Source organism: Heliangelus exortis, chromosome 6 (genome assembly GCF_036169615.1).
Source record: "Heliangelus exortis chromosome 6, bHelExo1.hap1, whole genome shotgun sequence".
NCBI classification, from domain to species: domain Eukaryota; kingdom Metazoa; phylum Chordata; class Aves; order Apodiformes; family Trochilidae; genus Heliangelus; species Heliangelus exortis.
In genome coordinates this window covers 35,154,066-35,179,437 of record NC_092427.1, presented here as the reverse complement: position 1 = coordinate 35,179,437, position 25,372 = coordinate 35,154,066, and the positions used below count along the sequence as shown (strand labels likewise).

General features: G+C 44.3%; 1 protein-coding gene across 1 annotated transcript in view; it reads left to right on the top strand.

Annotated features, from left to right (window-relative positions):
* Positions 1-25,372, top strand: part of TMEFF2 (transmembrane protein with EGF like and two follistatin like domains 2) — a 126,523-nt gene that overhangs the window by 50,746 nt on the left and 50,405 nt on the right. Inside the window, exon 5 of the mRNA XM_071747841.1 lies at positions 24,859-24,955. Coding sequence (XP_071603942.1) covers positions 24,859-24,955 — 97 coding nt within the window. The remainder of the gene's footprint in view (positions 1-24,858; positions 24,956-25,372) is intronic.

Here is a 25,372-nt window from a genome sequence, read left to right as displayed (position 1 = left end):
AAAGCTGGAATTAGTGCTAAATCCACAGTAATATTCTGCTGTGAGATACTTCGACCTGCAGTTCTTTTCAAGTTGTGCTGTTTGAGCTGCAAGCGGGCTGCGTGTGCTTGTAATGAAACAGTAAAGAGAGTTTCAGGCACCTGAAGGAGAAAAATACCTCTTTATTGTTCTCTGAGTAATATCTGCTGTGAGAGGCAAAACCTGCCTGCACCCCCAGGAAATAAACAGAGAATTCAAGGGTGAATATGAAAGAGAAAAGAAAAGATCTCCCTAGGGAGAAGGGTAATAAAGACAAAGCTTTGTGCTTTGCCTAAGTGCAAATTCAGGATTATTTTCCCTTTCAGATAAGTCTCTGTACTTCTCCTTGATTTTTTTCTTGTGGGACATGGACAGACTGCACCAGCACAAGCAATGGTGCTCTTGGGATGGCTTTCCCTGGCATGTGTGGCTTGATCCAAAGCTGACCAAAGGCAGTGCAGGGCTCCCTGTGGACTTTGGGGAGTCAGAGAGTAGAAAGTTCAAGGGCTCTGACAGAGCCTTTATTCTGCCACTCTCTTCAGAGGGAAGATGCTTAAAAACGCCTTTCATCCAAAAAAGTCTGAAAGTTTTCACACTTTGGTGTGTGCAGGCTGGGGAAATTTTCTTACCTTTTTCTGCTCTGAGCCTGTGGCCTCTCTTCCTGGGCACACAACCTGGTTGATATTTGATGTGTTGAAGCAACACCTCTTTCTGTAGGACTTGTGTGGAGCCCAATGGATCTGCTGCCCGGGGAAGGAGTGCAGGCATCTTCCAGGCAGTGCTCTGGTGTCTCACAGAGCTTTGCCACTCAGCAGGCAGTGTTATATTATCTGAGACACAGCTTATAAATGCCTTTGAGGACCTCTGAGTGTAACAGTCATGGCCCAAGGAGCAAGGATAAGGAGGGCTTTGTGGTGAGTGTGGGGCCAGCCAGGGACCCTTGGCACAGAGGGGACTGTGGAGTGCCTTGCCCTGGTGGGAGTGAGAGGCAGAGGTGACAGCCTGACCACATCCTCCATCACAAGGGGTTTTGGGAGCAGAGAGACCTTCTCCCATCCATCAGGCTGCTTTCTGGGGAGACTGGAGCAGGCAGGGAGGGGGGAGAACACCAGCAGTTTGTAAAACAAACAGCTGACCTCTCCAGCCTCCTGGCAGCATGACTGCAAATCTGATTGCAGATCAGGTTCCAATCTATGTGGTGGCAGCTGGGTTTTACTCACACACAGCCAAACCCCCTTCCTTAGTGCTGTGCCTTTCCTTCCTTACCCAAAGAGATACAGTACCCACCCTTCTTCATTTCTACAGATGGTTCAAGTGGAGCTCACAGGGCTTCTTTACTCATCTACGTGCCTTGCTTCGTGATATACTGAAGTCTGTGAAATGAATCCTAGGCAGAGGTGTGGCTTTTTAAATTCTTAAATACCATAATTGACTCTTGCTCTGGGCACTCTTAATAGCCACTTCTGTTCAGGGCATGCAGAACTGCTACCCAGGCAGTGTTGCTTCCCAAGCATGGGACCCCATGTGCTTGCCATAAATTAATAAATTCCTGGCAGTGTCCTGGATGGCCTCTCAAATGCAAAATTCAGAGAAATATGAACTTGACAGTTGAATTAACAAGTGTGTAGTTTTCAACAGGTGAAGATGTTATGATCTGATCCAGGTGGGCAAGGCACAAGTCTTTGTGTAGTCAGCACTGTACCTCCAAAACCTGATGATGCAGGCTCTGGTGTTCCTCCCCCTTCCATGCTGTGCTTTCTGCATGCCCTTGGCAGTATAGGAAAAATTTTCTAGTTATCTACACAGCCACCTATTTTTGTCAGGCTTTCTCCAACTGAAAACATGAACCATGAAAAAGAAGTTTGCAGCAGGCCTTACAGAAGTTGCCACTCTCCTCTCCAATGAGGTTGTGGGATGTTTCCATAGGAATTTTTTCTTACCTGCCCGTGAAGCATCTACCCTGTTTCATCACTGTCTTCTACAAACCCTCCTCTTCCTCACTGAAATGTTGTTCAGGAGGAACACTGGCTGCTGGGGAGAGCATTTTGCAAAGCTGAGTTCAGAGTTTTGCTCCCAAAGCCTGTGCTGAGAGTGGCCATGTCCCTGTCCCTGTCCCTGTCTCAGGGTTGCATGTGGTGAGGAATCTGAGCCCCTACCCTCAGGATGTGTAAAGTGAGAAGATCCAGGTTTGTGGCTCAGAAAAAAAAAGCCAAATACCTCCCTGCTTGGGTCCCTTCATGAGAAATGTGGGCAGGGATACTTTTCTCTCCAGGAGATACTCCACATGGATAGATGTGAATATTTAGCATGGTCAATGGGGCCACACAGCCACCAGAAAATGTTGCAATAGAAAGCTAGGAACCAAAAAGGCAAGGAAGAGCCAGTGAGATAATGTGAATGGCTACCAAAAACATCCTCTGTCCTTTCCTTTAGCATCCAGCAACCATTTCTCCTGTGCAAATCCACTCCTTTCCTCTAGCTCAGGATTCACCTGGCTGGCTCTGGTAGTAACCATGAGCATGGGAGTAGTGCTTCCATGCTCTTGCTGACTTCTCCTCTGACTTTCAACAGCTTTGAGAGCAGGTGACAGGGAAATGAGAGGGTGGTAGCTCTGATTTGGTAATCCTGCCTCAATAAATGTCTTTGGACTCCTTCCCTTCAGCAGAGCAGGGTCCTGTGTGGTAAGGGTGGGAGTTGCTGCCACATATCAGCAGGTGACATCTTTATTTCTCTTTTGAGCTTCTCTAGTGATGGAGGGGTTACCTGCAAACCTTACAAACTTCCTAGTCCTAGGAACAATAATTTCAGCCCCTGAAATCCCAAACCCAATTAAGGCATCAGGCTGGGTGCTGGACCATGTAGAGAGAAGAAAAATGTATTAGAAATAGCATGGAAGCATCCTCTTCATCCCTGTTCTGTACAACATTGCTAGGAATGACAAATGTCCTGAAGAGGTCTGAAAAACCAGATCTGCACCAAATCTTCAGTTCTGAGCAGTCAGTGGAGGATATGGTTCAATCCTTCCCATCTAACTCCTAAGTGAGAGGCAGCAGTGATGTCTAAAATTCGTGGAAGCAATTAAGGATGAGGTCTTGGTGTCACCTGGCCCCTTCAGGATCGTGGGACTGGTTTATGGGCTTGCTGGAGAGCAAGGGCAGACAGGAAGGTTGGTGGCTGCTCCTCCCTGTCTTCTACAAACCCTCCTCTTCCTCACTGAAATGATCTTCAGGAGGAACATTGGATGGTGAGGAGAGCATTTTGCAAAGCTGAGTTCAGAGTTTTGCTCCCAAAGCCTGTGCTGAGGGTGGCCGTGTCCCTGTGCCTGTCTCAGGGTGATGTGGGAAGGGGACATCTGAAGAAAGTTTGGCCTTTCTCACAGCATGCACCACTGAATGGGGAATTGAAACATTAGACAGGGGCTGGGGAATGTCTGCTGGCTTGGGGCCAGCTGTGAAAGATGAAGGAAAAAATGGAACAATGTGACCGAGGACACTCCGGGGATAAATCACTGAACTCTGGTTGGAGCTCTAGGATCTTAAGCCAAAATAGTGCAAAAAAAAAGAAGGCAGGTAGGCTGCAGGAAATGGAATGTCTCCTAGAAGGACTTGTATGGTTTTTTTTCCATTTGTTAATGGTACCTTTGATGTGATTCAGAGCTCAGCTGATGGGACTATTAAGATCCATCCATTTGGATACTCGTAGCAGGAGGGAAGAGTAGCTCACACAGACACAGTTTTTATGGCTTGGCAAGGATTTTTGCAGCTGATTATAACATTTTTCCACGGCTTAATGTCCTTGTTGGCTTTGATAGGTTTCTAAACCACACACTGGAGAAGCAAGCCCAAAGCAGGTGCACTGTTTTACCTTGGCAGTGGTGGAAGAGCAGAAATAATGTTGGATGGCATTTACTCAGATGCTTAAGTTTGCCACTGGTTTAGAAGGATCAGGAACCTTGTGATTCAAAGCAGTACCACTGGGTGAGCAGGAATTTATTTCAGCATCAGATCCTGTAGCTGAGTAGGGCTTGGTCCAGAGGAAGAGCAGCCTGTTGGGGACCTGTCTGAGGCAGTGGCCATCAGTAAATACAGATGGTGCTGTGTAAAACAGGGAAAAGACAGGGACCTGTCCCCCAGGCACATGTGAACCAAAGCTGAGATGAAGCTTTCTGACACTGCACAACTTCTATTAATCTATTTGCATTGGAAATAAAAAGTAACCATTAAGACAACTTATGCTTCCAGAGGGAAAACAGATGCTCTGTAAAGGTTAATATCTGGAATCAAGTCTAAATATGGACTTATGTTTGTAAATATATTTTGGAAAGGGCAAGGATAAGATGAGTAAGAAAAAAAAAAATGTAGAAGCTTAGAGAAAACAGAATGCTGTTTGTTTATTTATTTATTTTACTTTTTTCTAAATAATAGGAGTCTGGTAGAATAGCCTTATGGGTTATTTTTTTCTGCTGCAAATGGAGGAGCAAAATAGAATGCACTTATTTAGGATATGCATATATGTATCTTATAGGTCATCTACTGCAAGGCATATTTTAGTAAACCTGACCACAAGACCCTATTCACTACTAATAGCAGAGGGTGTCTAATGCAGGCTGTTCTTGAGGGTAATTATCAGGAAATGCAGAGGGTTCACTCATGCTTGCTGCACTGAGCAATTATATTTTATCCCCTGAAAAGTCTTTTACTCTTCAGAGGACACAAAGTGTGTGGATTTCATTTTAGCATGGAAATATTGTTAGGAAAACAGCAACACTAACAAAGCAGATGGGCACAGTAGAACACTATGAAGTTGCTGAGATGGTCAGGAGATGCTTCCCAGAAAATAATCCCATTTTAGGAAGCAGGTCTTTGAGATGAACCAGCCCCTGCCTTCTCCTGTTCCAGGCAGACCCAGACCCTTCTCTGTCAGTGCAGAGCCCAAGATTAGAAGAAAGTGGACCCAGATCCAGGCAGGAAAGTGGGATGTGACAAAAATTGGCAGTGGCTCATTGAAGAGTGATAAACATTTGGTTATTTGAGCAAAGAAAGGATCCCATTTCATGTGTTTTGGATGCACCAACAGGGACTTGGAGCTCCTTGTAGGCTCAGCACCTGGAGCAAGCCCATGGTGTTGTCACCCATTTTGCAGCCAGCTCAGCCAACTGTTGGGGCACTGGAGGTTTCTTTCTCTCTAAAGCATCTTTCTTGAAACTAGAGCAACAAATGGCTGTGTTTTCCCTGCTTGCTTTGTTAGCTCTTTGACTAAGCTACCTGAGAGTGTGAGGCTGCAAGAGACAATTTCTGTTTTCATTAATAAAGCAGATAACTGGGAGCTAGGCAGAGCATCTGGGAGATGCTGGTTGTCTGGGGCAGCTGGGATCCTCTCCCCAGACTGTCTGTGGCATCTTAGTGATGCAAAAATGTTGGAGGGTAGAGGAAGAGTTCTTGCTCTACCAAAAAGCAAGCTCATCTGCAAACTTTTCATACATCCACACTTCTATTACAATCGGGCCATCAGCTCCAGTTTGGGTGGCTGGGATTTTGTGGCCTGTCTGGACCAAAGCTCAAGCAAACTATCTCTTCATTCTTCCACCCTTGTCATCTCAAATGGTGGTATTTAACCAACATTCCTCACTCCTTTATTTTTTTTTTTTCATTTATGTTTCTTCCATTTTTGCTCTTTGACATTTGTCTTTTTTCAAGTTGTGAAGGGGCATCCTTGGAGTTCCTCCTCCCTCCTGGAGGGAGCTGGGGGGTGGTTTCCACATCCCTTCCTGCTGGAAAATGGTAAGAAAGGGCTCACAGCTCCCAGAGCAAGAAAGCACTGCAGGTCTGTCTGCCAAGCAGGCAGGTGCTAAGAAATTAGGCAAGGCCAGAGCACTGTTAAGCAAACAGCCATGCCTGGGAGGTGAGGGTTGTACAAACCAGAGCACTTACCCCAGACAAAGGCCAAGCCTGGCATTTACTCTTCACCTTGGCAGTCGATTAATGTGACTCTGCTCACACCCAACACAGAAAAGCAGCATTAAAAAAAAAAAAAAGGAGTTTGGAAAATAAAGCAGGCAAATAATCAGGCTGCAGAGATGTGCCTGGTTTTTTTTTTTTTTTTTTGAAGTGTATTCACGAGTTAATTCAGGTAGGAAATTGTTCTGACAGGTAGAGAGTAAACTTTACTCCCGTGGGCTGTTTGTGCTTTATTTAGGGCTTAAATGAAGCGCAAAAAGCTCATGAAAGACAGAAAATCCTTCAGTGTGGAAGACAACCCTCTGGAGGTGAAATACAGCTAATCCAACACCTCCTTCCCCTCCTGCCTCTGAGGTTGCTGCCATCCAGCCCCACTTCAGCCCAGCTCGTGGCACGTCCAGGGACCCAGGCCAGAAAGCAGGTTTCTCCTGTGCCTCTCTCCACCTCTAAACAGTCTCTTTTCAGATCACCTGTGCATGCTTCAAGGGTGCCAGGCTTCCAGGGAGGATGAACACCCTTTGGGGACACTTGCAGCTGTTTTTAAAACCATGGATTGCTGGCAACAGAATTATAAACAGAGGCAGCTGAAATGGTGACAGCCCCGGACCACTGGTGGCTGGCAGAGAGGTTTTTAACGTGTGGCTTTCGCCTCAAGTGAGCACTCTTGTGTTCTTCTCGTGGTTGAAACCTGGACACCTTGCACTTCCAGTTTGCTGTGGAAATGTTATTGCAGAGCCTGAGGTAATTACCCAGTTGTTTCTTTTACTGCTTGTAATTACAACAAAATACTAGGGGGATAGTTTATAGCGACTCAGTGTAACATAAGGGGCATGAAAGCAGTGGTTAGATTAGGTGATGTTCATGCTTCTCCTGCTCTGAGCAGGCTCTTGCAAAGAAAGGTACCCACATCTGGATGGATTTTAACCTGGGGGTCTTCCTGGAGCCAAATTCACTGCGTGGTTTGAGCAAGAGCAACATTGCATCTTCTGTTCTGCAAACGAGGTGTGATGACCACGCTGAGCCATGGCCTTTTTTATTCTCTGTGTATGTAGGCATAGGATTGCACAGCTTGGATATGGTGACATTCCTTGGTTATGCTTATAGGATCTGGCTTTCTGTGTGATTTATGGGGTTTTTTGTCCAGTATTTGGGGCAAAGACACGATGCTCTCTGTTGAAGCAGCATCCATGCCATCTGTGTGCATCCTATATATATTCATGCATATGGATTTACTGCATCAGGGTGAGTTCGGGTGGGTTACCTGCTGCTTAGCTGCCATTTTCAGGGGCCAGGCTTTTTTTTGCTTCTTAACTCTGGTGCTGTATCTCTCAACTAAACATAAAGGGTTTAATGTGATTGTTAGCAGAGGTAATGGAGAGAGTCCTGTTGATTAGAGCAGGACCTGAATCAAACCCTTCATTTTTCCTGCCTGTCACATGGGACACACTTATTATTCTGGCCTTTCTTTTTTTCATCAGAATTCACAGCAGACATTTGCTTCATCATTATCTAAGAGTTTTTGGAAGGAAAAAGTTGCATTTTAACAGACTGCTTTGCTACAATATATTCAGCTCACTGTTTCCTGCCTCCAGCTGTGCCCCCTTGCTCTAATAGTGTTAAAGAGGTTGAGGTCCCTCAACACTAAATAGAGAGAAAATCTCAAGGTGATCAGGAAAGGTGCATGTAATATTCTTAATTGTTCTGTGCATCATTAAAATGTTCATGCATTTCATTCACTCCTGGCTGAAAATTGCCCATTCAGCTTTAACATCTAATTACAAGACTGACCAGGCATTCACATGGCACACGCATGCTTATTGGATATGACAGATGGAGATATCCAGACCTCTGATTCATCATTTTATATTTCCTTTCTGAAAGGCTACGTTGTCACTGTGCAAATAAACTGTAATTCTGCCCCGGAGCCTGACTGCTCCTGAAGAAAAACAAAAAAAAGAGGGGAAAAAAGCACATTCCAAGTGCACCAAGGCAGCTGCTGAGGACACCGGAGGCTGGGGAACCTCTGAAGACTTTGCTGTAAATGGGCTGCTCACTCCTTGGAAAGAGGAACAGGACAGATTTTGTGCCTCTGGCAGATGCAGCTCCAGGGATCTGAGAACAAAAGTGGCTGTGAGCCCTCTGACTCGGCTGTCACAGGGCCAGGAAGGCTCTGGACACACATTTGGGTAGTCTCAGGCTGCTCTCCTCCAAAGCAGGGCTCCAGGAGATGCCCAGCTTTGCTCTCCATGGGTTTGGAGAGCAAACCTTCATCCCTTCCACCACCTCCTGTGCTTGACATTTGGGGCAGAGCCTGCTCCATGGTGGGTAACATCAGTTTGGTGTGGAGAGGGGAGGCTGCTGGGCAGGACCTGCACCCTGAGCCTGAGTGGCCTCCAGGTTCTGGCTACATAGAGATAAGCTGAGTGATAACACTGGGAACTCACTGCTGGCCACACCAGGAAACTCAGTGTGTTACCTGTGCCTCTGCATTAACATAGATTTTGCAGCCTATTTAACAATATTTTTAATTTCTTTTTCCCTTTGAGGACATCTATTCCTTTTACTCTAAAGGGTATTTTATTGTGATGGGACAAAAACTTGGTCAACTGGAATGGATATTTTCAAACTACTCTGTTTAAAAAAAAGAACCTTTTTTAAAAGAAGATGTGGTTGACTCCCCTACCTCTTCAGGATCAGGAGGAGCTGAAGTCTTGTCCACAAGGTGCTAGGTGTAACCAAATCCTCCAGAAGTCAGGAACTTTTAGAGATTATGCAAGAATATATACAGGCCCCACACGTGGGCAGACATCACACACCCAGCTGACATGGATGGAGATGTTTTAATTACATTGACAAAAAATGCCCCATGATTTCAAGGGGAATTTGTACAAATGAAGGGTGGGTCAATGCACAGTAACCTGCAGAACAGGATGATGTGGTTGGAGACAGTTCTGAAAGTAGCTTCATCTGGTCAGGTCATCCATCATTCTCAAGTCTGATGGGTACAACTATAGTTAGATTGTCCTTAGCTGGGATTTGCATGGACCAGTCTCAGAAGCCACTTCTGAGCACACCAGCTTCATTCCAGTGCAGTCTGTTCTAGGGCATGGTAATACTTAGAAGATGAGGACAGAAGTTTCCTAATATCTAACTTAAATCTCCTTTGATGTAAATTATATCAATTATTTCTTGTCTCAGAAATGTGGATGTGGAGAACAATTGATTATCCTTCTTTTTATAGCACCTTTTTTAATATTCCTTTTTATACCAGCAACTGGTCTCTTTTCAGTGTGCTCTTCCAAAGTTAAAAATTTCCATTCCCCTAAGATGACTGCAGAAGTCATGTTTTCTGAATCCTGTCAGCCTTGCAGCTCTTCCTTGGACTCTGGGAAGGTGGCTGCTCCTTCTAAAGGCTCTGCTGGAGCATCTCTCTACACGAAAGCAGGGCAGCATCAAGCAGAGTGGGATAAGGATGTCTTATAAACATGTCAAACCAGGGAGGGGGTGCAAATGAAGAGGCAGCTGACTGGCCAAAATGTTGATTTACTTTTTTAAGCCTAGAAGAAAATTGGGAGTGAAGTTTCTTCTGCGATACACATTTTTTTCTGCCAAGTTGTCCTCTTTTGACCTTTCCAATCCCCAGGAGGTATGTGCTGCCAGCTTCTATTGTATTCAAGCAACCTGGTCCTAGTTAATCAATGAGCAAGGCTCTCAGTCTCTAGTAGGCTACATGGCTGTGTTTTCTCCTTTGAATGGTTCATGCTTTTGCTCTTTTGGTATTCAACCACTCCATTAATAAAACTTCTGAGAAAAGCCTCTGTCAAAGGACAGCATCTTGCATGCTCCAGTATCTTGTAGGTCTGAGTTCCCCCTAAATAATTGTTCTTCCTCTGGCTTGGATTTCCATTTTAAAAAGCATTAACCTTGTATTTGCTCAGCATTGGCTGCAACAGACCATTGATAGGATTTTATGTTTTGAGGATAAATAGCTCATTTCCTTCCTTGTCCACTAAAACCAAATCCAGGTTTTACACCATTTGTCTATTCCCTTACAAAAACACAAAACCTTGTACTATATCACCCCACCAGCAAACATTTCATTATTTATTGTTTAATTGCTGTTTCAGCCTTGGCACAAAAGATGTAAAATGGGATGTGATAGCTAGAGGAATAATTATTGGTCTTGAACAGGAGAAAAAGGACCCCAAACCATCAGTGGCTGTGCAAGTGCTGTTTCTCTCTCGGCGGCGTTCGGTATCATTACCCACCAGAACCAACCCTCTCAGCTGGCATGGTGAACCCTCCCACCATGAAGCACTTGTAATTGTCCCTCTGGGGCCCTGGCCCAGGGAGAAAATCCATTTTCCAAGTCGTTCCCATTGTTTGGAAATGAGATCCCCAGTCTGCAGACCCGACCTCTTGAAAGGAGCTCCGTGCTTGATCGTCCTCCTCATATTTAACTGGGGTTTGTAGCGTCCACTTGAGTCTCCTGACACAGTGGGTGAGGAAATAGAGAATTAATCTTCTATCACATTTCCTTCTGGAGAGAAAACTCCTAATTAAACATAGCAGAAAATTACTTTGTAAGTAGCAGGAGGGGAAAAAAAAAAACCCCAAACCCAACTCCTTTTTGTGGGCATGGGCAACATTAATTGAAAAATTGTCATTTATTCATGCAAAGCTTCTAGCCCTACCTCATGTGTGCAGTGATTTTCATGAATGTAGAACCAGCTTTGCCCTCAACAAGGACTGGTGTTAGGAAAACAGAAAGAACGTATTATAATTACTGTTTTCCTTCTGGTTGGTTTGCTTCAGTTTTCTCTTCATATTTATTTGTGTTTCCAAAGTTGAGAAAAATCCCTCGATAACTGTTTCTTCTCTGAGATCTTCTCACTGTGGCACTTGTCACACATACTGAAAATTTTCTCTTTTAATATTCTGGTCTATTAGCCAGCTAAGAGCAGAGATAAGATAACGAGAAGTGAAAGTCCCGTTTTTAAGCATTTTTGTTTAAAAATGACAACTTTAAATGTATTTCTCTATTTAGACAGGAAAATCTGAGTGGATGGCGTGATGGGTAATGATATGTAAATGACCATTCATGCATGAAAATCAGGGCCACAGTTGAATGTATTAAGCAATGACTGATATAATCATTATTTTGGATTTTGCATCTGAAGAGGGGGGATTGCAGATATCAAGTGAATTGCATATTTAAAGCAAACAGTCCTGCGTGCCTGGAATAAAGAACATTTTCGACATTTTCCCGTTAAGTATCCTGGTGTTATGCTGTTTGGACTTAAATAAGGTCAATATGTTGGGTTTATGCTTTTCATATTATCTCCAGCTCTGGCTTTGGCAGCTCCTCCCTTTCCCTGTTTGTGCAGCATGCCAGCAGAGTGCCAAGTTTGTAATGTCAACTCTTTTCAGCTCCCTCTAATGCTTTTATCTACTGAAAGCTGCCTCCTGCTCACATGGGGGAAAGAAGGAGGGGATCTCAGGGAAAGCCAGGCACTGGCATTTAAAAAAAAAAAAAATGAGTTGTGCCATCTAAGTGTAAGCTACAGGTGCTTTGTTCTGCTGCCCGGGAGTGGGAAGGCTGCCTGAAGCTGATCCCAAAAAATCAGGAAAGTGTCTCTAGGGATTATTGTCCAGGAGGTGAGGGTGTCACTCACTTCTTTGCTTCCTAGCCAGAGTTCTGCAGCTGCTCTGCTTTTAAAGGAGGCTGTTAGTCAAGACTGAAAGAAGAAAAGATTGTGGTATCTGTAGATCCTTGAGACAGTGAATGTTTTCCTCTCTCATTTTATACCACGAACTTAAAGAAAAAAAAAAAATTGCCATTTTGGGAAGGGAGAAAAATAAGCTTCTGTTATACAGTCTCTACATTAATGGCTTCTTTCTATCAAAGGCAGAAAATAGCTGTGTTACTAAATATAATTAATGCATCTCGAGCTGGGAGAACATTATGCTAAAATGTCCATGATACATTCTCTGTCCCCTTCGGCAGGAGCATATGATCAATTTTCCTGCTCTGTCCTTACCTAATTATTGCTGTCGCTAATGAAGGGAAGTAGAGAAAAACATGTCTTAGTAGGTTAATAAGCCATCCAGAAAATTATATTAGCATGATCAATCCTTAATGATTATGGTTTCTCATAATATTAGATCACCTGAAAGGTGTTTTAGGTAGGAGATGGGAAAGGAAGGAGGGATCATTTTGCAACCGTTCTTCCATGTGTGCTGGGTTGGTTTTTGGAGATGAAAGCAGGCAAACTTTTTGGTTTGGGAGTTTTGACTGCTTGCAAACACTGATTTACTTAGTGGAGCTGGTTGGTTTTATCGTGTCTGAAAGGGCAGCAAGTAGGGGAGATGTCCTGCCTTCCCTACTTCCACAAGTATTTATGGCATTGGCTTTCCCCTGGGCTGATGGTGTGCATGTTATGTGTTGCTTTTTCTAAGTTTTTCTGAGTAAGCTGGCAGTCTCTGATCAGGTGGATCAGCTTCCAACTGGCTTTTTCCCCCCCTCCTCTCTCCATAATGATGCTACACCTTCATTTGCAATCCAGGATCCTGTTTAGCTTCTGCCAGGATTTCTTTCATTTGTTTGTTTTTTTTGTCTTGTTGATGCTTCTTCAAGTACCCGTGTGTGCCAGTACTGCAGCATGTTCAGGCCCTGTTTATTTTGATGAAAGCATTAATCTTAGAGCATGCCCAAGGCATAAAAATGAAACAGCAGAGTGGAACGATCCTCAAACATCAGACTTCTTTTTTATTATTATTATTATTAATTTTATTTAAAGATTTTCCCCAAATTAAACTGAATCACAACCCTCCCTTTTAATTTGTTAATTACCCTTCTGCAATGGTAATGCAATCAGTGAATATCTCTAAAGTGTTTGTGTCTGGGAATCAATATTAATGAGAAAGAGAGTTATTTGCAAAGCAAGAGACAGATCAGCTCTTTGCTTTGCATCTGTCTGCCAGTGTAGGGCTGCTCTGGACTCGACCCACCTGAGCTCTACAAAGCAGAGCAAGTTTCTTCTTTGCAGAAGGCAAAACTCAGAGGTGACAAAGCTCTGGGTGAGCTCCTAAAGGTTAATCACAACTCAGCAAGAAGGGAATCTGGCATTTTCCTGCTGGGCTTCCACTTTTCTGTACCTGCAGTATACTGAAGCTAAGTGATTTTAAATGTTGAAACCTTTTGTGCCATATGGATCCCCCATATCTAACTCATCTGTAAAATTATACTAAGACAACATCCTTCTGGTGTAAACAGGTTCAGATAAATGCTTCTTTGCTTAGATCAAGGCTGAGTTTGAAGTGTCACCCTCAGCCTGGTTGTCCTGGCAGTGGAGGACTCTGAGGTTCTTCCCTACACAGTCACAGAAATTCTGGGTGAGAGCAGAAAACCAGATCCCCAGTTTAACCACAGATCTGACCTCTGGGGGCTCTTTCTCCTGAACCTTTGCCACTGCTTTGCCTTCTGCTAAAACCATCAGCAGTGCTGCCAGTTTTTCTCATGGGTTTTGTACTGTGGGCACAACTGTTCCACCACACAAACAAGAAAGGAAGGAGTACAATAAACCAGGGTAATGGTGCTACTCACCCAGTGCCTCAGCTGCCCACTAAAGATGGAAATAAAAAGGCAAAACACAGTTCAACTGATTTTTCCCCATTTGTCCTGAAAGGTCATCTTACTGCTGAAAGGACATCTTCATGAGATGACCTGATGCAGCATGATTTTGTGTTTGTAGAAGAGGGTTATATGACAGATGGGAGCTATGTTGCTTAAGTGTTGTGGCTCCTCCTGCAGGACTTACAAACTTTGCAGTTGCCTTCAGCTTTTAGGAAGTTCCTGAGTTGCCTGCACTCCTGTGCCCTGGAGCTACACCAATACCTCTGCTCATGGCAGGGGGGATATTCTAAAACTCCCTCTGCACCAGATTTTCTGTTTTATCTGTAAAGGCAAATTCTCACAGAGAAAGCAGCAAACAGGGGGATGAGCCCTGGTTGTGCAGGCTAGAGGAGTTTTGGGTGTGCAGGGTTACAGGAGTTTGGTTGTACAGGGTTAGAGGAGTTTTGGTTGTGCAGGGTTAGAGGAGTTTGGCTGTGCAGGGTTAGAGGAGTTTTGGTTGTGCAGGGTTAGAGGAGTTTGGCTGTGCAGGGTTGGAGAAGTTTTGGTTGTGCAGGTTACAGGAGTTTTGGTTGTTCAGGGTTAGAGGAGTTTTGGGTGTGCAGGGTTACAGGAGTTTGGTTGTACAGGGTTAGAGGAGTTTTGGTTGTGCAGGGTTAGAGGAGTTTTGGTTGTTCAGGGTTAGAGAAGTTTTGCTTGTGCAGGGTTGGAGGAGCTTTGGGTGTGCAGGTTAGAGGAGTTTGGTTGTGCAGGTTACAGGAGTTTTGGATGTGCAGGGTTAGAGGAGTTTGGTTGTGCAGGGTTGGAGGAGCTTTGGTTGTGCAGGTTACAGGAGTTTTGGATGTGCAAGATTGGAGGAGTTTGGTTGTGCAGGGTTGGAGGATCCAGCTCAGCAGTGAAAGTTGAGGCTCAGGGAGGGTGCTTGCAGGAATATTAAATTCTTCTGGGGTGGGAGGTGTGAATACAGACTGATTGTTGAGCTGGTGGAAGAAGCAGCAGATAAGGAGCCATCTATCTTGGCTCCCAAGCAGAAGGACTCTGCTTGCACTCAGTTATGTGTGTGTAATGTTCACCAGTACCACAGAGACAAACAAAAAGGAGTATGACATTATGATTAAGGGAGTGGAACATCTCCCTTATGAGGAAAGGCTGAGGGAGCTGGGTCTCTTTAGTTTGGAGAAAAGGAGACTGAGGGGTGACCTCATCAATGTTTTCAAATATGTAAGGGGTGAGTGTCAGGGAGATGGAGTGAGGCTTTTCTCAGTGGTGACCAGTGATAGGACAAGGGGTAATGGGTGTAAATTGGAGCATAGGAGGTTCAAGTTGAATATCAGAAAAAATTTTTTTACTGTAAGGGTGACGGAGCCCTGGAACAGGCTGCCCAGGGGGGTTGTGGAGTCTCCTTCACTGGAGACATTCAAAACCCACCTGGACACCTTCCTAGGGGATGTACTCTAGGGGGCCCTGCTCTGGCAGGGGGGGTTGGACTAGATGATCTTTCGAGGTCCCTTCCAACCCCTAGGATTCTATGATGATTCTATGATGACATGGAAGAAGAGTGGAACAGGAGAAGAAACCTGTTCTCCTCTTGTTGAGTGCAGTGCAAGGTAGACCCAAGTCCTTTTTACAGCAGAGCCACTTTACACCTCCTTGGTTATGTAAATGGGACACGAAGAAAATTGGACTTTCACTTGCTCTGACACTGCTTTCCATTGCTGGAGTGATTTACAGGAGCCTTGGTGTAAATTAGGACCAGGACTAGTGTCTGGGGTTTGCTTTTTTGGATTTAAACCCAGTCAGTTCCCAAGATAATTGTGGTGCAGTCAGAGGAGGAGCAGCTTCCTAAAATTGGTTAATACCCAGATTTGGGTTCCTTCAGTGTCTTAAATGGAGTAGCATATTATCTCCTCTATAGTCTGCCTAAAAGATAGATTTGATGTCTGCGAGCAAAGACATGAAATTGCTATAGGCTTCCACTCTTATAGCCTGCCACCTATTTGATTTATGTGATAAGTGATCTCAGATGACCCTCCAAGGCACTGAACCATTAGAGAGTTATGTTGCACAGTGATAAGAAATCTTCAGAGATACCTAAATCTTCTTTTACCACTGGGAGTTTCATCTGTTCTGGAATAAAGAACATTTTTATGTATGATGTTGCTATCTTGCTAGCCATACTAATATTCAAAAGGATACACAGACTTAAATCAATAGCCAAGTGACAAAGACCTTAAAACTGAAGTAGTCACCAAGTGGAAGCAAGACAGCTCTTTTGGGTTTTATCTTTCATCCTTTCATTCTGTTTCTTGAAAGATGAGTAGCTGTAAGGCTTCACATTCAGGTCTTCTGTTAATCCTTCCACCAGGTAGGAAGCTGGCACAAACACCCTTTCAGTGCTGAAAGGTTTGGAAAGTCACATCACCCATTTGGGATTTCCTTCATGGAGGTTTATGACACCCTGGGTGGGATCCTTCTTTATTTTTTTCACTGCCTTTCTTTAAATTGGGGGATCCAGGTTCCTCTGTGCCTCGAATGAATTCAAGTGCTTAGAAATTTGGGTGGGATGTGAATCCCCCCATATCTAACACATCTGTAAAATTATATTAAGACAACATCCTTCTGGTGTAAACAGGTTCAGATAAATGCTTCTTTGCTTAGATCAAGGCTGAGTTTGAAGTGTCACCCTCAGCCTGGTTGTCCTGGCAGTGGAGGACTCTGAGGTTCTTCCCTACACAGTCACAGAAATTCTGGGTGAGAGCAGAAAACCAGATCCCCAGTTTAACCACAGATCTGACCTCTGGGGGCTCTTTCTCCTGAACCTTTGCCACTGCTTTGCCTTCTGCTAAAACCATCAGCAGTGCTGCCAGTTTTTCTCATTAACAGAGGGCAAGGAAAACACAGGGAATTTCTGTAGTGTACATCCAACTGTAGTATCTCCCCCTACCCAGGAAGGCACTGCTGACTCACATTCCTCCAACTGGACCTGTATTTAATGCAGTATTTGTTGGAAGTGTCCCAGCATATACACCATGTCCCTTCAGTCTGGTGAGCTCTGCATCACACGTTTGGTGCATCCTGCATCAGGGATGCAGCACTGAGCTCCTGCTCCAGGCACTATGGGATGCAGCTTCCGCCCAGACACACAGGAGTAACACACAGGGCCAGAACCAGGCCCTGCTTTTCTGCTGGGCCCCCAAATGGCTTTTTGCAGGTCCTCAGAGAGAGGGTGTTTGGCAGGTTTTAAGCTGGGCTTGCTCCCCTCCCTTCTGGCACATAGGGCTGGCCAGCCACAAGTGGCTCACACTTGATTCTCCCCTGAATAACCTCTGGTAGCTGTTTTCCTGACAAACAAGAAAAGCAGGGTGATGTTGGGTACTTTCCTGCAGCTTCCCATCTCCCTTGACACAGTGGTTGAGGTCTGTGTGGCCAGGCAAGTCAACCTGAGGGGGGGATCAGACATCATCTTTTTCTATTTCTCCTCGATCCTAAAAAAAAGTCTTTTGGTCCTTGCAATTAGGAATACAGTAGTCTCATTCCAGGGGCTTTTAGCTTTGATGGGTGACTTGTTGCATTGCAAACATCCAGCTGTGGGCATGTCCACTTGCTTGTTTTGTTCCCACTGTTGTACATATTAAACTACACGAGGGCAGGGACTGATGCCACAGAAGCTTTGGCAGCATTGCAGGGATGTTTTTACAAGCTGTGACTGTTCCTTGAAAATTCTCCTGCAAGGAAGTGATTCCTCTTTAAAATGAAATTAATCCGAGGCAGAGATGAGTAGTCCCCACATGCCATTTGGCTTTTTTTACTCAAAGCTGTTTATGAGGGAAAGCTCTTGGCAAAATTTAAACGAGCCTCCTCTTCCTCAAGCTGGCAAATGCTGTCAGTGCTGGTCATCGTGCACCTTCATAAATCTGCAGTGCTGGCATCCTGCATCCACCAGGCAAACATCACATTTTGTAGGGGAAACACACAAGAGTGCAATAACCACAGCTGTTTCGTGTCAGCATTCTGGAAGCCTACAACAGGGTTTTTTATTCAATGAGCCATTCCTTTTGAAATGCCATCAGAGAGATTTCCTGGGAGAAACTGGCCTCAACTAATCGTATTTAATTTTTTATCAAGTGCACTGTGGGGGCAGCAGGGATATGCATGAGGCAGACACAGGCAAATGGTGGTTTTATTTAGGATAAATAAACTTTGAGTAAGAATTGAATCCCTTCCCTCCCGGCCACGCTTGAACAAATACAGGGAAGCCCTCAGAGAGCTCTGTAGTGGGTCATGTCCTGACTTCAGACCTGGAAGGAGAGAACTGCAATCAGATTGCTGCAGGCAGAGGAGTGATGCTGTTCCTGTGTAGCCATTCCCATCCCCTTTTAGCCACGATAAATGATGTTCAGAGTATAGTTCAGTGTCCTGGCCCAAACCAGGACACTGGGAAAGAAGTGAGGATAGCAAGGCTGGCATGGTAGGAAGCAAAGCAAGGGGCTAAAAGTAAAGACAGACTGGAGAGAACAGCAGTGCTTAGAGACAGTGTGAAACCAGTTTCATACTAGTTAGGTACTGGACTCAGGGCCCTTCCCAACACTGTTTTTTCTGCCCTGTACCCTGGGCAGAATCAGAGCTTTCTGTACAAGGTGCAGGTGAGCTCAGCTCAGGGCCTTGCACTAGAGCCAGAAGTGCTGCTTTTCCTGTCCAGCAGAAACTCAGCATTGCACAAGACTGAAAAAACAGCCTTACAAAAACAGTTTTTCTTTAATATAAAATTTCTTATATTTAATATACTCAGAGCTTTTTCCCCCACAACCCTAAAGCTTAGATGTACCTTTCAAAACAAATATACATGGCAATTGAGATCCTTATACGTTGAGATAATCCACTGGCTGTGATTTTAAGACAAAATACAACCTGAGTGTCACAGTGCAAATATAAAAGCTGGAAAAAACCTGCAAATTGTGTCTGACTGACATCAAAGCAGTGCTAGGCTGTATCTAGGTAGTCTTCAGTGAGAAGATAAGGCCACGTTTTATCAGCAATCTGGATACAGCCAGTTCCTCCCCAAAAAAGCCTGTTAGGTATTTGCATCACTCTGAGTTGTCCTGTTAGCCTTTTCCAGCACTTGGCCAACGTGGAGGAATTCAAGATGGGTCCTGAATCCATGTAAACACTGGGAAGTGTGGTCTGGTTCCTGGGCAGCCAGCTCAGGTGTGGCACAACCCTGGTGCTCTTTACAGCACCTGCTCATCACAAGTACTGAACCTTGGTGGGATGGAGAAAATGATCTCCTCGGTGTGAAGGAGAATATTTCAAGGCTCCTTAGGTTCAGAGTCAGGTCCTGAGCAGGGCAGGGATACTGTTTTCCCATGGGATAAGTACTTTCTCCAACATGTTTGTGAGTGAGAGAGAGCAAATTTGTATTTATTGAGATGCAGGCAGGTGGCAGGGGTAAAGCAGAACAGGGCATGTCAGAGTTTGGGTTTATTGCTTTGGGGTTTTATTATTACTGATGCAGCAAGCCATTTTCTTTTCATTTTGACCATAATGCTGTTCTCAGCCTCTGCCAGACTTTGAGAGCAGAGTCATTCATGAGTCGAGCCCCTGCTCTGTACCCTTCATTTTTCTCCCTTTGCAGGTTTGGAGTGAGGTAACGTTTTCAGGAAAAGCAAAACACAACATACAACTTATTGATTAGAGTCAGGCTGTTTGCAGCATCTGGCCTTTCATTTCTTCAGGTTTGTGAGTTTTTTTTTAGCTGGGCAGGTAGTGTTTGTTTTAACACAGTAAATTCTGCTGGCTTCTCTGCCCTGCTTTCTCAGAGCTTTCTCACTTCATCCACTCACCTTGGCACAAGTCCAAAGCAGTCTCATTAGGAATGAAGCATGTGAGGAGATCACCTCTGAGGAGCCTTCTTCTCCTTCTCCTCCCCATTTTCACTTGCTCGTTGGTTTTTCATTCCAAAACACAAAAATGACAGCACTCATCTTCATCTGACTTTTGTTATTACCTTGATTTTATAACTAAAGACTAGTGGATATCCTACTAGGATAAGCTAGAGCAAGCTTTGCTTGAAGCTGTTCTTTCAACACAAGCCAAGATGTGCCACCACGAGCAGGCAAGTGAGAATCAGAGATTGGGATGGTCATGCATCTGATCACATCCATCTAAAGAAGACTGCATAATACAAAAAATAACTGGGACATAATTATAGACATTTCTGTATATTCCAGTGGGTGGTGGGGATGTTTTATGCTGTTTCTTTGTTGTCTTCTCCAGTATAGCTAAGGATTATTATAGTAGTTTTAGTAGTACTACAAAGCTACATGAAAACTGAACTGTTGTCTTCAGACAACACCTTAGTGAGGACAGATCAAGAAATCTGTGTGTAGCTGGTGTTGCCACCTAATTCCCTCTCTCCCTCATGGCTCACCAGCTCCTTTTTCCACTTCCATTTACTCCTCCTCACAGTCTGGTCCATCAGGCAAGTTATGTGCATGCCCCTTGTGTCACTTAGGAAATGGGTTTTGTGTATCAGATTAAAACTGTGAGCTACTGTGAGTATTCCTGAGCATCCCACTGGAGCTGCTTTCTTGGAAATTGCAGAGAGTTAATTTCCACCCTGCCTTGGACACTTGTCACATTATCTATGGAAGACACTGTGCAAGTTATCCAGAATTGGCTCAAGCCCAGGGTTGTTCATGTCCATTTGCTAAAACAGCTGAACCACCAGTCAGGAACTCTTAGTAGAGTGTGAGTCTGGGAAGCTGTGTGGATAAAGTCATTGGATCATTTATTGCAGTTGTAGCAACTACAGATTGAGTGAAAGAGGTTGAAGTGGAAAGAGAAGTGTCTGTGGCAGGGGAAACAGTTTGGAGCTTTTAGTTCTCTCCTGGTACTACAGGAGATAAGCACAGAGTGGGCCAGATACTTTCAGTCATGGAAACAAAGTAAAATGTCTCCAAAATGTTTTCTTTCTGGTGGAACTTGCAAGCACTACAGGTACTCTTGAAATATCTTTATTGATGAGGGGATTGAGTCCATCATCAGCAAATTCACAGATGACACTAAGCTGGGGGGGAGTGTTGATCAGCTGGAAGGCAGGAGGGCTCTGCAGAGGGACCTGGACAGACTGGAGAGTTGGGCTGATCCCAACGGGATGAGGTTCAACACAACAACCCCATGGGGAGCTCCAGGCTGGGCACAGAGTGGCAGAAAGGGACCTGGGAGTCTGGATTGCCAGGAAGCTGAAGAGGAGCCAGCAGTGTGCCCAGGTGGCCAAGAAGGCCAATGGCATCCTGGGCTGGCTCAGGAACAGCGTGGCCAGCAGGTCCAGGGAAGGGATTCTGCCCCTGTGCTCAGCCCTGGGGAGGCCACAGCTTGAGTCCTGTGTCCAGTTCTGGGCCCCTCAGCTCAGGAAGGAGATTGAGGTGCTGGAGCAGGTCCAGAGAAGAGCAAGGAGGCTGGGAAGGGATCCAGCACAAGTCCTGTGAGGAAGGGCTGAGGGAGCTGGGGGTGTTGAGGCTGGAGAAGAGGAGGCTCAGGGGAGACCTCATCACTCTCTCCAACTCCCTGAAAGGAGGTTGGAGCCAGGGGGGGGTTGGGCTCTTTTCCCAGGAAACTCTCAGCAAGACAAGAGGGCACAAGAGGTCTCAAGTTGTGCCAGGGGAGGTTTAGGTTGGACATTAGAAAGAATTTCTTTCTGGAGAGGGTGATCAGCCATTGGAATGGGCTGCCCAGGGAAGGGGTGGATTCTCCATCCCTGGAGATATTTCCAAAGAGCCTGGATGTGGCACTCAGTGCCATGGGCTGGGAACTGCAGCGGGAGTGGATCAAGGGTTGGACTTGATGAGCTCTGAGGTCCCTTCCAACCCAGCCAGTTCTGTGATTCTATGAAATGCCACCAGTCTGATCTGAGTGCAGTAAGAGTGCCAGAAAAGGATGAAATCACTGCACCCCTCTTGTGGTTACCACAGCCCCCTGACTTTGGAACTTGTGTAGCCACTTCCTAGCTAAAGAATTTATATTGCTGAGATTGGGTGAGTCCCTGAAGTGACTGTCACATAAAGTTAGTGACACCTAACCCACTATAGAACATTTCCTTGAACTCTGGCAGTTGCTCATCTGCCAAATACAAATAGGAACTTGAAGCTTAGTAGCTCTCAGTTGTGTGAATACTAAGTGGTGGGCTTCAGTAATGAGCCTTCCTGGAGCCCCACTGTGTTCCTCCAGGCTCTTGGTATTAAACCTCAGCAGCTGCCAGTATGAGAGCTCCCTAACACAAGTCAGATCAAGAAAGTTGGACTCGTTTATTTTTAAAAGGAGTCCAGCAACTAGATTATTTTTGCTATCTTTTTTTTTTTTTTTTCCATTTGAGATACGAAAGTAAGTGTAGTGAGGGGGAAAAAAACAAGAAGAAAGAGTCACCTTAGAAAATGAGTATCCACTAGTCCTCAAGCTAAAAAAGCAGCAGGAAATATTGAGAAAATAACTTTCTAAGATGCCCAGATTTATCAAAGCAGTTACCTGCACAGCATGGAGAAAACAAGCCCTGCGTGCATCAGCCCTGGGTGTGGGTGCACATGCCAGTGTGTATCTTTGTGTAGGGAGAGAAAACACACCTTAAGGAAATGGAAAGAACATTATCTGTGGTTACTGAATACAGAAGAAGGGAGAGAGAGAGATAAACAGCTGTCTTTTTAAATCAAGACCACTGCATGCTCTGACATTTCATACCAATGTGCACGTGGATTATGGAATGCTGGATGCAGAGCTTCTTCAGAAAAATATGAAGGAGTGACCTATTATTTTCTAGTAGAAATTAAGAGCTGCAGAGTGCCTTAGTGTGGATGTTCCTCTCTAAACCAGTCAGTTCAGAATGCTCAGTCTTTCAAATATTTTCCTTTAATGAGTTAAGTAGCTTTTTTATTGTGATGTGGAGCCAGGGGAGATCTCTTGTCAAACCCCACCTGTTGGACAGTTACAGACAGAAACATTACAAGGAGGAAAAAAACAGGGCATATGTTTTTAATTAAAGGGAAGTATAAGGAAATTGATCTGCAGAATAACAAAATAAAATTTAAAAATCTAGCTCTTTTCCATGAAATGTATGTTTTCACCCTCCTGAACTGAAGCTGTTGGTATATACCTGCTAGGTGAGGAATGCTCAGCTGTCATAAGGAGTCCTCTGCATGCAGTCATTTGTTACAGCCCCCAAAGTATCTGCCAGATACTCTGCTCTCCTTTCACAGATGGTGAAACTGTGACACAGCAAAGCAGCATGACTCAATAAATCCCCATCAGCTGCCCCATTCCATATCTTAACCACTGGAAATTCCCTGCCAAGTTTGGCTGCCAGAGTTATCTCCTCAGGAAAAAAAAAAAAAAAAAAAAATCTAAATTCAAAATATAAATGAAACTCAGTGATAAAATCAAGCCTGGATGGAGCTGGAGAGAAGTGAGGAGGAGCTGCACAGCAGCCTGAACTTTCTGGTGCTGCTGGGTCAGGATCACACATGAGGGGCATGGAGATGCTAATAGTGTGAGGACATGGCCCTTGGACACCTTTGTGTGTCAGCTCCTATGAAATATGAGCCTAAAGAGTTCCTCAGTCACTTAAGGAAACAGAAAAAACATCAGCTCAGTCCCTCCTAATGAAGCAGAAGAACAAAAATTTACTGTGCGTTCTGAATTTCCCCTTTGGTTTTTTTGTACATGAACTTTGTGGCTGTAAAGGTGAGCAAAGTTCCAAAGACAGGGCAAACCCCTCTTTCATTTCCTTTTAGGATCATCAAAATCCTTATCATAGGTAATTTTTAAAAATTATAAGATCATTTTTATTTTAATATAATCTGTTTTCCTCTTTTTTTTTTTCATTTTAATTTAGTCTAAATTCAAGTCAAGAAATCACTGCAGCATCGCTCACACCTAAACATATCAATGCTTTCTTTGACTATATTAAGCTTCAGAAAAGAGCTTCTGAGACAAATATCTACTTTAGTTATAGGTATAACTCTGTTTCACTGTAGCATCCAAGCATATCACAACCTTTAATGAACTTGTATCCATGTTTTTTGTGGGTAGAAAGCGACATTATACCCATTTTACCCAGTGGGAAGGAGGCCAGAGGTTAAATAACTTACCCAGGCTAAGAAAGTAGGGTCACACCTCTTTTAAGAGCAAAAGCCCTTTCTCCTCCAACATCTTAGTGAAAGCTTGGCACTATTTTTATTTTTTTTCTGAGTAAATGAGAAAATCAGGATGTACAAAGTCTGAGAGCCTCTGGTCACGGCCAGGTTACCGGGGTCTCATGCAGTGGATTCATGGCCCAAACCACCTAGGTAGCCCTTGTCCCATCCCAAATCACCTAGGTAGCCCCAGGGCTACCAACACCCTAGGTCCAAATTTGCAGTAAGCCTGCTCCACAGGGCTGGCTCCAGCAGAAGGGATGACACTGCAGAGGCTGATTATGCAGATAACATCAGTCAAAGCTGATGGATATTTAAAGTCTGGGCTGGTTTAATTATCCTGTAACCAGCAGGAGGATATCAGTAGGTGCAGTGTCATGCTAGAAAGCAGCACCTCTTGAAAGATATCTAAATGTGCTTATAGACTTTAATATAAATGTAGATTATGTTTCTTTTGGATCTTAACAAAGCCTCTTCTTGGTGCTGACCTTTGTGGTCTCTTTCTTTCAGTCCTCAGCCATCAGCATTTTCTCCCAGTCCTCTTATAGCCATATTTTTATTTTCCCCTCAGCCCCTTTATGGTTTTGACTGAAGGGCCAGTTACAACCTTCTGCAATTGCAGACAGGGGGGGTTGACTTCCCTGGGCTTCAAATTGAGCCTGTGCTGGAGATTGTCCCCTCCTCTGGACAGCACTAAATTTTTCCTGCCAGAGATAACTGGTCCTTGGGGCTCAGAGCTGTGAAGAGAAGGCAGCAGCTCTCAATACACCTCCATAATTTTCCCAGGGAACAAAAAGCAGAGAGGCTTGGGGGTGACATGACCTGCAGCTTGAAGGGATAATGGTTTAAGTGGGAAACCAAGAGGAGGGGTCTTTTCTCCACTTTTCCTTTTCACTCCAGAATTCAGGGAATTCATCACAGCCCACCATGGAAATCTCTGCGTTGGCCCCATTCAGAACCAGCATTAAGCTGACACAGTAAATAGATTTTTTTAGAGAGAGAGAGAGAGAAGTGCTTTGTTCCAGTGCTGTCTGTACTAATGTATATTCTTCTGCTTTCCATCAAACAGTCAATGAAGGCTCAGGTGAAACCAATCAAAAAGAGACATCGACCTGTGACATTTGCCAGTTTGGGGCAGAGTGTGACGAAGATGCAGAGGATGTTTGGTACAGTAATTTGATCTACTCTTCTTTTTTTAATGAATGTTTTGTTATTTGAAGGTGATGTGGTTTAGAAAGCACTGAAAATATGAGGGTAATCCAGTTTCTGCAGCCAGAGATTCATTGCACAGTGCTTGAGGAGGTTATTTCTCTGGGAAAAAAAAATCTATAAAACTGTTCAGTTCATAATTTTGGAATAATCACAATTTAGACAAAGTCTAGAAACACAATTATCCATTTTTGTTGCTGTTATAACTTATGTTATTCCATCTGGGCTTTTAAAGCTCTATACTTTGGTAAAAATAGAACTGGGAAATATAATTGACCTAAAGCTTTTCTGGTTAAAAAGTATCATTAGTATTATCATCATGTTCAGTCGTGTGCAGCATTAGAAATGCTGGGAAATCTGTCATGATTTTCCTA